Here is a 10,286-nt window from a genome sequence, read left to right as displayed (position 1 = left end):
AGCTACTTTGGAATTTCTTTTATTTCCCTCATTAGAACCTGTAGTTTCAGCTTTGGTTCATTTGGGTCAATAAAGATTATCCTGTGTTTACCTCATACACACAAGTCATTCGCCATGTGTGTTACGACCTAGTTGTACCTTTAATGTCCCTGGAACAGGCATGGTGAATTCTGCCGCTCTGGATGTTGCTCTGGATGTTGCCTTACCAAGACTACACCCTTGTTTTCTATCCAAAGCATTTCAGAGTGTGTCCTTGTTGTGTCCTCATGGAACATTCATTTTTATAACCAAGGTTTTGTATGTACAAGCAACAAATATGTGAAGGTTTCGGTAATGAAAACTGTTTTGTTATGACTCCAGAGATGAATGGACTCGACCGGACGATGAGAGCAGTGAGTGGGCGGGACTAACACTGGTTATTGTCTACGTATGTGATGGCTCGGGGATACCAGTGGTGGTAGACATACTGGGCTGCCAAGTGTGTGTGTGGGGGTGTGTGTGTGTGTGTGTGGATGTGTGTGTGCATGTGACATGCTGTAGGAGGGACAGGAGGGGTGTTATCAGGTCACCAAACAGCTGTCTGGGAGACAGAATGGCCGCGAGGGGTGTCCACATGTGCACACACACACACACACACACACATACATACACAAAGAGAGAGAGAGAGATGGAGAGAGGGTAACTCAACCACAAACATGTGACTGACAGATGCCACAGGATCTAGCACCCCCACACCCACACACTCACACACAACACTGCACTGTGTATGCAGAGATCAATAATTTCCCATTATATTTTTATTGACTTCCGGTAGTTTTTCAGATGCAATAATCTGATAACACACACAAACACACACACACACACACACACACACGTAGAGTTATAATCCATGCCTGTAGGCTACACATCATCAAGACCTTACCACATAAACAAATATAGCAAATGCAGTATAGTCGTAGAGTAAAGACACATAATTAATTATATAAAACCTAACTCATGAAGGCAGATAAATAAAACATGCATGTGTCTGTGTACATTAAAGTAACAACAGAGAAGAGCAGGCAAACAACCGGAGGCAGAACTCTGCTCTCGGCAGATGAAACTCCACATTTCAAAATGCTTTATTAAAGTGACGTCCTCTGGGAATGATAAACAGTCATTTAGAAATGATCTCCTGATGACGACTGTGAAAATAATCAGGTGCAGCGATTTGGAGCTCAATTAGAATCTCATTGCAAAGTGATTGTTCTCGTTCTCGTTGTGTGTTGTGCTCGCTAGCACACGACGTCAAGTCTTCAGCTTCCACCCACATCTTTTCTCCGAGCATCTCCAGACTAAGCACCTACAAGCCTCATTAGCTTCCAATGAAAATCAGGAATTAGCCCTTTTCATGCACTTTTCATGAATATAGGTGGTGACTTTCCCCGTCATGGAACCATCACAGATAATCCTCCACTGAACTGCACATGTTCAGGCTTCTGCAGGTCGAGCAGGTGTCTTCTGTGGTTTCCGTCCCCGTGTCATCGCTGTCCACCGTCCAAGCATCTGTTCGTGGAAAGATGTGAAAATCTGCCGAGCTTCAGGAAATTACCAGTTTGTACTGCAGCCCGGCCGCCTGAAGCAAAAAGCCTGGAGAGGCCCGACCAAGTCTGAAAGCTAAGAAATTAGTCACCCCCCCCCCCCCCCCATCCCCGCGCCCCTGTACGTGAGGAAGATGACACTTCACCCTCTGAAAAGCAGCCACAACAGATATGAGTTATCTCCTCGAGCCCCCGGAGGGCACAGACACATTCACTGAGTCTCATGCCAAGCCAGGACCCATCAGAGCATCAGGGTCGACTTCTACCTGACCCAACTGAGCGTCAGATCGGAAGCTGACGTGCACTTCAAGTGAGTTTAGCATCACCGGACACCCTGTGTAGAGTCCGGACTAAACCCGGAGCTGCGTCTCCTCCAGCAGACGTCCCTCCGCCGGTGGCTCCACGTGCACACGTTTCCTCTGCAGACAGTTTTTTAAGCATTTCCCAACAACCTCTGCTCCGATGATCATAAATTATCCAGACAGTGAAAACGCAGCCTACAGATAATAAACTAATAACGGCTGAAATATAACAATACAGCACATAACAGTGAAACCAGGACCATGTGATAGAAGAGAACCCAGAGGACAGATTATATTCCTAGTTGATGTGCAACACTTTCTTATGTAGGTTTGTATCCGCATAGATTGTTAAAAATAGGCATATTTTCATAATAATGACAATAATGGGAAAATTGCAGTGACCATAACCTTGATTTCCTGAGGGAGCCGTGATGGTTTCTGAGCAGGTGAATGTCCCCGGACGTTTTTCTGATCACTCTGGGCTGAAGGAGGAAGAGCTCCCGCAACAAGGCATCAGTGATTACAACGTCCCAGTGGCACATTATAACTTGTTTTTTTAATTATATTTGACTCTTGGCTGTCAGTGGTAACTAAATCCGGTTGATTTTTGCTGGAAAGGGACTATTCCTGGAGAATCAGGCGTCCCTGTCTCGAGCCTGCGGGGCCTGGTGTGATGGCGTGATGATCCTGGGCCCTGCTTTTAAAGATGATTCATTGTGTCTTCTCATGTGTGTGTCCTCAGTCACACCACCAGAGTCTAACAAGCTGCTCGAATGGGAAATTGTTGATGACGCAAGTGTGACAAAGACAGTTCAAATGTTTATCTTCAGGTTGGAATAATACTTCTGTCACACTGGAAACAAGCACTTTAGTATGTCTGTAAATGTTCCTGAGATCCGTTAACCAATCACATCAGGTCATATAACTTTAAACTCCATTTCCTAATGTCTACATTTTTAATAGTTTTTACTAAACCTGATAAAGTTTTACATTATTGATATTTATTTCCTTTGACCCTTTAAGAGGAAGTCAGAGCAGCTTCATGGTTTAAATCATAGAGATAAAGATGGACGACACGACTGATCCCCCAAAGTGAAGCCAAAGCAACTTGATCGCCACCTGGTGGTTCTCTGCAGTACAGGTCATAAATCCTGCCTCCCACAATCAAGAGCTCATGTGTCTGGTGCACTTGTTGTTATTTGATGCTATGAAACAGCTCAGAATTACTTGTTAATCTTTAATGTCTTTAGTTTGAATCCAGACTTCCCCGCTGACGCTCTCCTGCTTCTCATCCCGACACGAGCCTCAACCAGCTGCTTCCTACCGAGTCGGAGCAGCTGCTGAACGAGGAAACTTTTTTGAAGAGTGGGGTGTTTTCTTTTTTGTTGATTTTTTTCTGAACTGCCAAATGTGCTTATCCAATTAAAAGCTGATAGTGAAAGTTTCATGGCACCGTAAAGATGTTAAACCTGTCGAGGCAGACGACTGCAACCTGGTGACTGACTTACTTGAAGAGCAGATAAGCGCCAGAGACATATGGAGACGGGCGGGAGTCGATCTGCACTTTTAAACAGGCTTCACAGAGAGTGTGAGCCTAAAAAGAGAGATGTTTCTTTAATGGTCACAGGCAGAGTCGGCCTTTGAATGCAGCTTTGACGGGATCATTTCAGCCGAGCACTGATTCAGCTGCATTCAGTCTCTGAACTCATCAAACAGCACTGCTGATTCAAATGAACACAAGGCCTGAGACTGATTTTATTACCAATGGCTGATGAATTAAAATTGAATTTGCAGCAGTGATACGTCTCAAATGTGTATCGGCCTTTTAAAGGAGAAGCTGTTAGCAGGAGGAGGGGGAGGAGGGGGAGGAGGCTTTTTATTTCTCTTCCGATCTGTCATCTTGACCTTTCGCTTCTCACAGGAACATATTACAAGTGACGTTGCTTCAATAACAAACACGCACACACAAACAAACACGCACGCTGGCACAAACACACACACACACACACACACACACACACACACACACACACACACACACACACACAGACATAAAGCACACCAAGCACTAGAGGCTACTATCATGTCTCATTACAGTGCATATAATGTTCAGTAGCGCCATCTACTGTCATATCGCCTGAACACGCTACAGCAGTTAAATCTCAGGCCAAGACTGTGCTGCAAAACCCTCTGTAAAAAAATGTAATAATAATTAACTGTTCTGTTAATTTATGAATACACTAATAAGGTTGTGATGATAATTGTAGGAGGACAGGTCACACAGTAAAGTCAAATATAGCAGAGCAGGACAAATATGATGAACATAAACAACACGTTATGTTATTAAGTTACATTATGTCACATTTTATTACTGAAGTACTGAAACTTACTGAAACTGTGTTTGCTATTAAAAACATTAAAAGTATAAAACAGTTCCCACACACTTTCTTAGCAACCATTGCCATCTAGTGGTTGAGATAGTCCCCTACATCTTCCTTGGTGGAGGCAACGATCCTGTGGTGGAGTAAAAGTACCAAAAACAGCAAAGTATAAAATAAATAAAGAGGAAAATAATCTATACATTGGAGCAATTCATATGTAGTTCACATCTGAAATGTTCCTTGATGCTGCTTTTTTTAAGAAACTATTGTTTTTTTTTTTAATTAATGTTGTGTAGGTTTAATTTCTTGTCATATTATCCACTGTGTACAAATGTTAAAGTACCTGTGTATTGATGAGGGTTGTTCAGGGAACATGAAAACACCAGAGGGCCGTTGTCCAGAGCCATTACCTGGATTGTCTGTTCTAGGCTACCGTAGAAACATGTAAAATATATTGAGTGGAGCAGAAAGGACCTTTGAACACTATAAAGATGGAATGAAGAAACGAAGCAGACGAGATTGTTTCAGGAATAAAAAAAATCTTGTATTTTTTTAATTGACAGGGAAACATCCTTCAGGACAACGGTTGGTCATCACACAATAATCAGCGACGATACACAACGAAGAGAGTCCGACTGCGTGTCGAGCCTTTAAACCCCCCCCCCCCTGTCCCCGTCCCTTCTCCCGCCGGGACGGGGGCGGACGGAGGGCTTTTTATTGCAGACACATCGGTTCTTCTCCAACAAACAGAACACACCTCCTCCCCTCCTTGTAAGGCTTAGGGGGGGTCTTTTGGGGGTAAGGGGGGGTGCTTGAGCCAATCCCCGTACGGTTGTTAAAAAAATTAAATAAAAAAAAAGAAAGAAAGAAAGAAAAGAGAAGGCGTCTGATTCATCAAAATCAAGTTGTGTCACAGTTTGAACATCTGGATCTGCTGCTGTGGCCGGACCAGCAAGTAAAATACATCTTATTACTAAACCTGATCTGTCTGTTACAGAGCGTCAGGGTCAAGGCTACTCCTACGGAAAATACACATCAGTTAATTAGTTTCACCATCACCAGAGTTCTACCATGATTGTGTGAAGAAAAGGTTCACCTCAACGTTAAATAACACCGGTTCCAAGCAAAAGAGAACCAGTTTGGTTTCCATGTCTGTCTAGAAAACTGTATAAAGAGGAGTTCAGTCCTCATACAGCAAATAACCACCCGGTATTGCATTGGACCATAAAGAAGAGGGTCATCTAATCAGTATTTTCACAGATACCAATTAATCAGAGCCCAGTGCAATTAGGTAGTCAATCTACAAATGGAAACATCTGAAAATGCTAATATCAAAATCTCTAAAACATCCAGATGATTCTTTTCCCAAAAGTTTTTTTTTTTTTCATATCTTAAATCGGAAACATGCAACAGTCAAAACTGTTTCCTCGAAAAAACAGGATTTAAATACTGAGATCCAGAGATCTGAAAGAACAAATATGCAGTCACCCTACCAAACTGTACTGATTATTATGGCAACCTGCTGGAGACCGGTGTCGTCTGTGCAAATAAGAAGGAGACAGACTGCACTCAAAAACCTCCAGCTGCTAACAGCCTGTGCAGGAAGAGGACATGAAACAGGACATGTTGCACGATGACAGTGTTCACGCACATACTGTATTTAAAAAAAATGATTCTAGAACCAGGGAGAATGAGCAACTGTCCCACGTCCAGAACATCTCACAATCCAACGCAGACGCTGCAGCAGTGATTCTGTCAGTTTGTGATTTCACTGTCCAAGAGCTTTTAAATCTGTCTTTGCGAGACGCCGACATTGAACTAACTTCATCTGAACCCTCGACCTGAACTTCTAGCTGCAGCACTGCACTGCTGAACGTGGTCCAACCAATCGGGTCAAAGCTGTGGACGTGTTGCAAAATGAACCGAAAATACAGTAGTTTCCTTCTTTTCTCTTGCTTTTCTCCTCCTGTTTTAACTCAACAGTTACATGCATACCGCTGGAGAGATGTGAAGCTAATGAACGAGAATCTGATGATAATAAGATAATAATTTGGAGCTTATTAATAGACCTTAAGACCAGTTTAGTTGGATTCAAGAGGAAAACGTGTATATGCTTTGAAAGTGGCCGGTTTGGTTGGTGAAATCTATAAAGATGCATCATTTTCAATTTGCACAAATGTGAAACGAAAACCAACAACCAGAGCCTGAGGTGATTATGTCACAGCATCAAAGCACTTTGGTTTCACTCAGATCACCGAGGACGTGTGCACGTGACATGCTGATCAGACAACAGAACTAAACACGAAGACGTCGACCCAGCCAGCTGCCTTTTGAAAGTCAGGGATCGGAACCAGCAGCTCACACGCATGCTGCTCGTGGGTCAGTGGCAAACCAGATTGTGCACGAAACAGAAAGACATATTGTGCTGTGGCTGGACACCAGTCTGGCTTCATAGGTGAACATTCAGCCACTGGAAGGAACATGCTCGCCTTACTTTGTCATTCACACCTGCAGGGGGTGCATGCTTTCATCTGTGGGTTTATTCAGCAGGACTCTTATGGATTTAAAGGTTCGGTGTGTAGGATTTAGTGACATCTAGTGGTGAAGCTGCATGTTGCAGCTCAATACCCCTCACTTCACCCTCTCCTTCCAAACATGAGAGAAAACCTGAAGACTTCAGTTATCCTCCGTAGAGAGGACCTGCTCATGATGTAAATATAAAGTATTTCAATATAAAGGCTCATTCTAGGCTGAAGAAAACAACAATCTGTATATTTTAAATGAAACACATATATATTATTTTATATTTAGTTTCTGCCCTTTCACCTGAATCTTTCACATTGAACCTTTAAACAAACGTGAAGTCTTTCTTGATTGGTTTGTTGTGTTTCATAGTCAGGGTGGATTAAAGAAAATAAAACAGTGATGAGTGTGTTATTGAGTCCTCAGCCGGGATGAATGTCACTCCTCAGATTAAAATGACCTCCGTCGGCAGGTGGGCGTGAGCTTCTACCGCTGCCAGCCACACCCAGGGGGCAGGACACCTATAGTAGCATGAACACTAGAGATAGAAACACTCCTAATCCTCATATAAAACGGGTTTATATCATATATAGTTCTACAGTATGTACGAACACGAGTGTGGCTGTTGTATATAGCGTCGAGGTCACTATATTTACCACAGGTATATATTATTATTGCACTCTGGCTACACATACTTAGTAAGTTTGGTTGTCTTTAGATGCACAGAAACACTGAGTGGTGTCGGAGCTGATTCAGCTTGAGAACAGTTGAAGAGGAGATGCTCCGTGATGCCTGCGTCAGGAGAATAACACTGGATTTCCCTTCACGTGTATTCATCCGGTCCAATAGAAAAAAACAAAATCCCGAATGTTATTTTGGAGATTTCAATCTGTGGAGGGACAGATTGAACTGGCTGCAGAGTCAAGGTGGAGGAACGTGTTGGAATCGATTTGGGACGCATCACTGAGCCCACGTCTTTAGACTGTTATTCAGACACCGGACACATAGAGATCTGAGACGAAGCTACAGAAACACATCACACCCCCTGTTCTCTCTCTTCTTTCTCTTTTTCAAAATAGAAAAAATTAAAATTCCTCTCCTCCTCGATCCCCTCACACTGCCCTGCTCTCCGCTTTGAAAAGAAACATACATTCACAAGAGGACAACAGAGGGAAAACAAGCAACTTGAAATTTAAATTTTGTGTGCAAAAACATCTTAGATTTCTATAAAAATATGTGCATATGGATAGAGCTATTTTTTAATCTCACCAAATACAGTATTTTCCTTTATTTACACTGCACAGATACACAAACACTACAGCTCTGCCCTGCTCCCCCTCCTCTGTCGATGCAGGCGTGAGACTAACATGGCCGACTTCAATGAAAACAGATCGGACAGTAAAACGCACACTCGCTCCCTCACTCAAACACACACAGACACACACACACACACACACACACACACACACACACACACACACTTCTGCTCTGATCAATGTGATCGAGGAGCAGAGGAGGGGCAAGTAGAACTTCTGTAGAAAACCTGAAGTTGCATATCCCACAATTTCCCCCCCCGTGCTCGCATTTCACAAACCCGCTTCCCGCTAAAAGGTCAGAGGTTATCAGCCAGACGCTGCTTCCTGATTGGCTTGCATGGGAAGGGACAGTGTGTCACAAAAAAAAAACTTTGGCTACGGAGTTAGGTGGCTTTAGTCCTGGCGTGTTTTTAGTATTAGTCCGAACACACCACGTTCAGGGGGTTCTGTTACACTGGCTCAGCCTCGGTGGAGCTGCTGTCCTTCGCGCTGGGTTCAGGATAATAGATCCACTGTGTATCATCCAAGGAAAGGACTGTTCCAGCATCTCTCTGGAAAGAGAAATCAATGTCTTTTCAGAATGCAGCAAAATGAAAACAAAAAAAATATCCCTCTCCCAGGATATCTTCTTCCTCTCATTCTCCCCGTAGCATCCAATCTCTGCTGAGGTCAGCCGAGGCCGCACTAATCCAGCTCCAGAGACTTTGGGACCAAAGAAACGAGTTCCTGAAGGCAACGCTCGACGCTCACTGGGCGGTCCTCCGGTTCTTTGCACTGAATCCCGCAGCACTTCCCAGTCTGTTGTCGAAAGGGGAGGAGCAGGTGGCCGTGTCGGCGTCTGACAGGCCAGGTGATAGGCCGCTCATGTATCTGGACTGTGGCTGGTCGAAGGTGAACTGGGGGAGGGGGATGCAGTCCCCCGTGAGGGACGAGTGCCTCGCCGCCGGGGAGTGGGAGCGTGACTGGGAGAAGGAGTTCGGGCCGAGAGGAGCATGAGGCTGGATGAAGATGTTTGGACTGATGGGGATGTGCGGGTGTGTGGGTGTGGACGGGTGCGGGGGAGTGTATGACTGAGTGTGTGTCGGAGTTGACCCCCGCGAGAGTGTCAGTGTGTGAGTGGGCGAGTGTGCTAGCAGGGGTTTGTGGATGGGTGTGAGCGCTGTGTGCATCGGGGAGGACGCCTGCGAGTGTGGCGTCAAATCATAGGAGGGTGTCCTGCGCCTCAGCATCATGCTGCAGTCGGCCAGTTTTGGGGGCGAGGAGGTTTGGGGGGGTTCCTTCTCGGAGGGCGGGTGGATGGATATGCAGGGAGGACTCATCTTCTTCTTTCTGTGACCCCCCCCGACTGACTGCACCCTGACAGGGAATGCCTGGCCACCCTTCTCCGACCGGTGGGCCTCTTGTGCGAAGGGTAGCTCGTCGTCGGGGAGGACGGCCTGTGGGAGGCAGACCTCGATGGAATGGCGGCGGTGGTCGTCGGGATAACCAACGGCGAGTGATGCCGGCTTGTCCAGGAAGGCCTGGTGGTCGATGCTCAGGCCCTTCCTGAAGTCACGCTCCTTCAACCCCTCCTGAAGCAGGCTGAGCGTGCTCTTTGAGGAGGAGGGCGGTAGCGGGGGAGGAAGCGGCGAGGAGTCGAGAGAGTGTGGAGACGTGTAAGGGGAGAGGGAGTGGCTGCGGCCGACCTTCCCTCTGCTCTCCTCCTCCCTCCACCTGCGGCTGGTGATGTGATACACCTCCTCGTCGGTCGGGTCGCAGAGGGAGGCGGCGGAGGGGGGGCGGGGTCTCCGGAGGCTTGCGGGGCGCCGCGGGAGGCGTGGAGAGGGAGGCGGGGGGAGGAGAAGTGCGGGAGAAGATGGCGGAGGAGGGAGGGGAGAGGGGCAAGACAGGTGAGGAGGCAGAGGAGAGGGAGACGCAGGAGGAAGCGGGTGGGCAGAGGCCGGGCTGGGTGGGAGGGGGAGGGCTGAGGGAGAGGAGGGAGGAGGAGGAGGCGGAGGGAGGGGAGATGGGGAGGAGGCGTGAGGAGAGAGGGGAGAAGGGGACGGGGGAGGACGGTGGATGGGGTTCGGCCTCTCCTGGTGTTCACAACCCTGCGACTCCACCGAATCCACTTTAACTGCCACCTGCAACATGAAGAACAAAAACACACAACATGACATGATGGTCAAACAATCTATATTGTTG

General features: G+C 46.3%; 1 protein-coding gene across 1 annotated transcript in view; it reads right to left on the bottom strand.

The window, feature by feature from the left end:
- Positions 1 to 4,890: 4,890 nt before the first annotated feature.
- cacna1ha (calcium channel, voltage-dependent, T type, alpha 1H subunit a) overlaps positions 4,891 to 10,286 on the bottom strand; it is an 82,257-nt gene continuing 76,861 nt past the window's right edge. Inside the window, exon 36 of the mRNA XM_053444225.1 lies at positions 4,891 to 10,225. Within this exon, the coding sequence (XP_053300200.1) occupies positions 8,849 to 10,225 (1,377 nt within the window). The 3' untranslated portion in view covers positions 4,891 to 8,848. The remainder of the gene's footprint in view (positions 10,226 to 10,286) is intronic.

Source organism: Pleuronectes platessa, chromosome 16 (assembly GCF_947347685.1).
Source record: "Pleuronectes platessa chromosome 16, fPlePla1.1, whole genome shotgun sequence".
NCBI classification, from domain to species: Eukaryota; Metazoa; Chordata; class Actinopteri; order Pleuronectiformes; family Pleuronectidae; genus Pleuronectes; species Pleuronectes platessa.
Note: the sequence above shows the minus strand (reverse complement) of the source record. Positions and strands in the feature narration are given on the sequence as shown.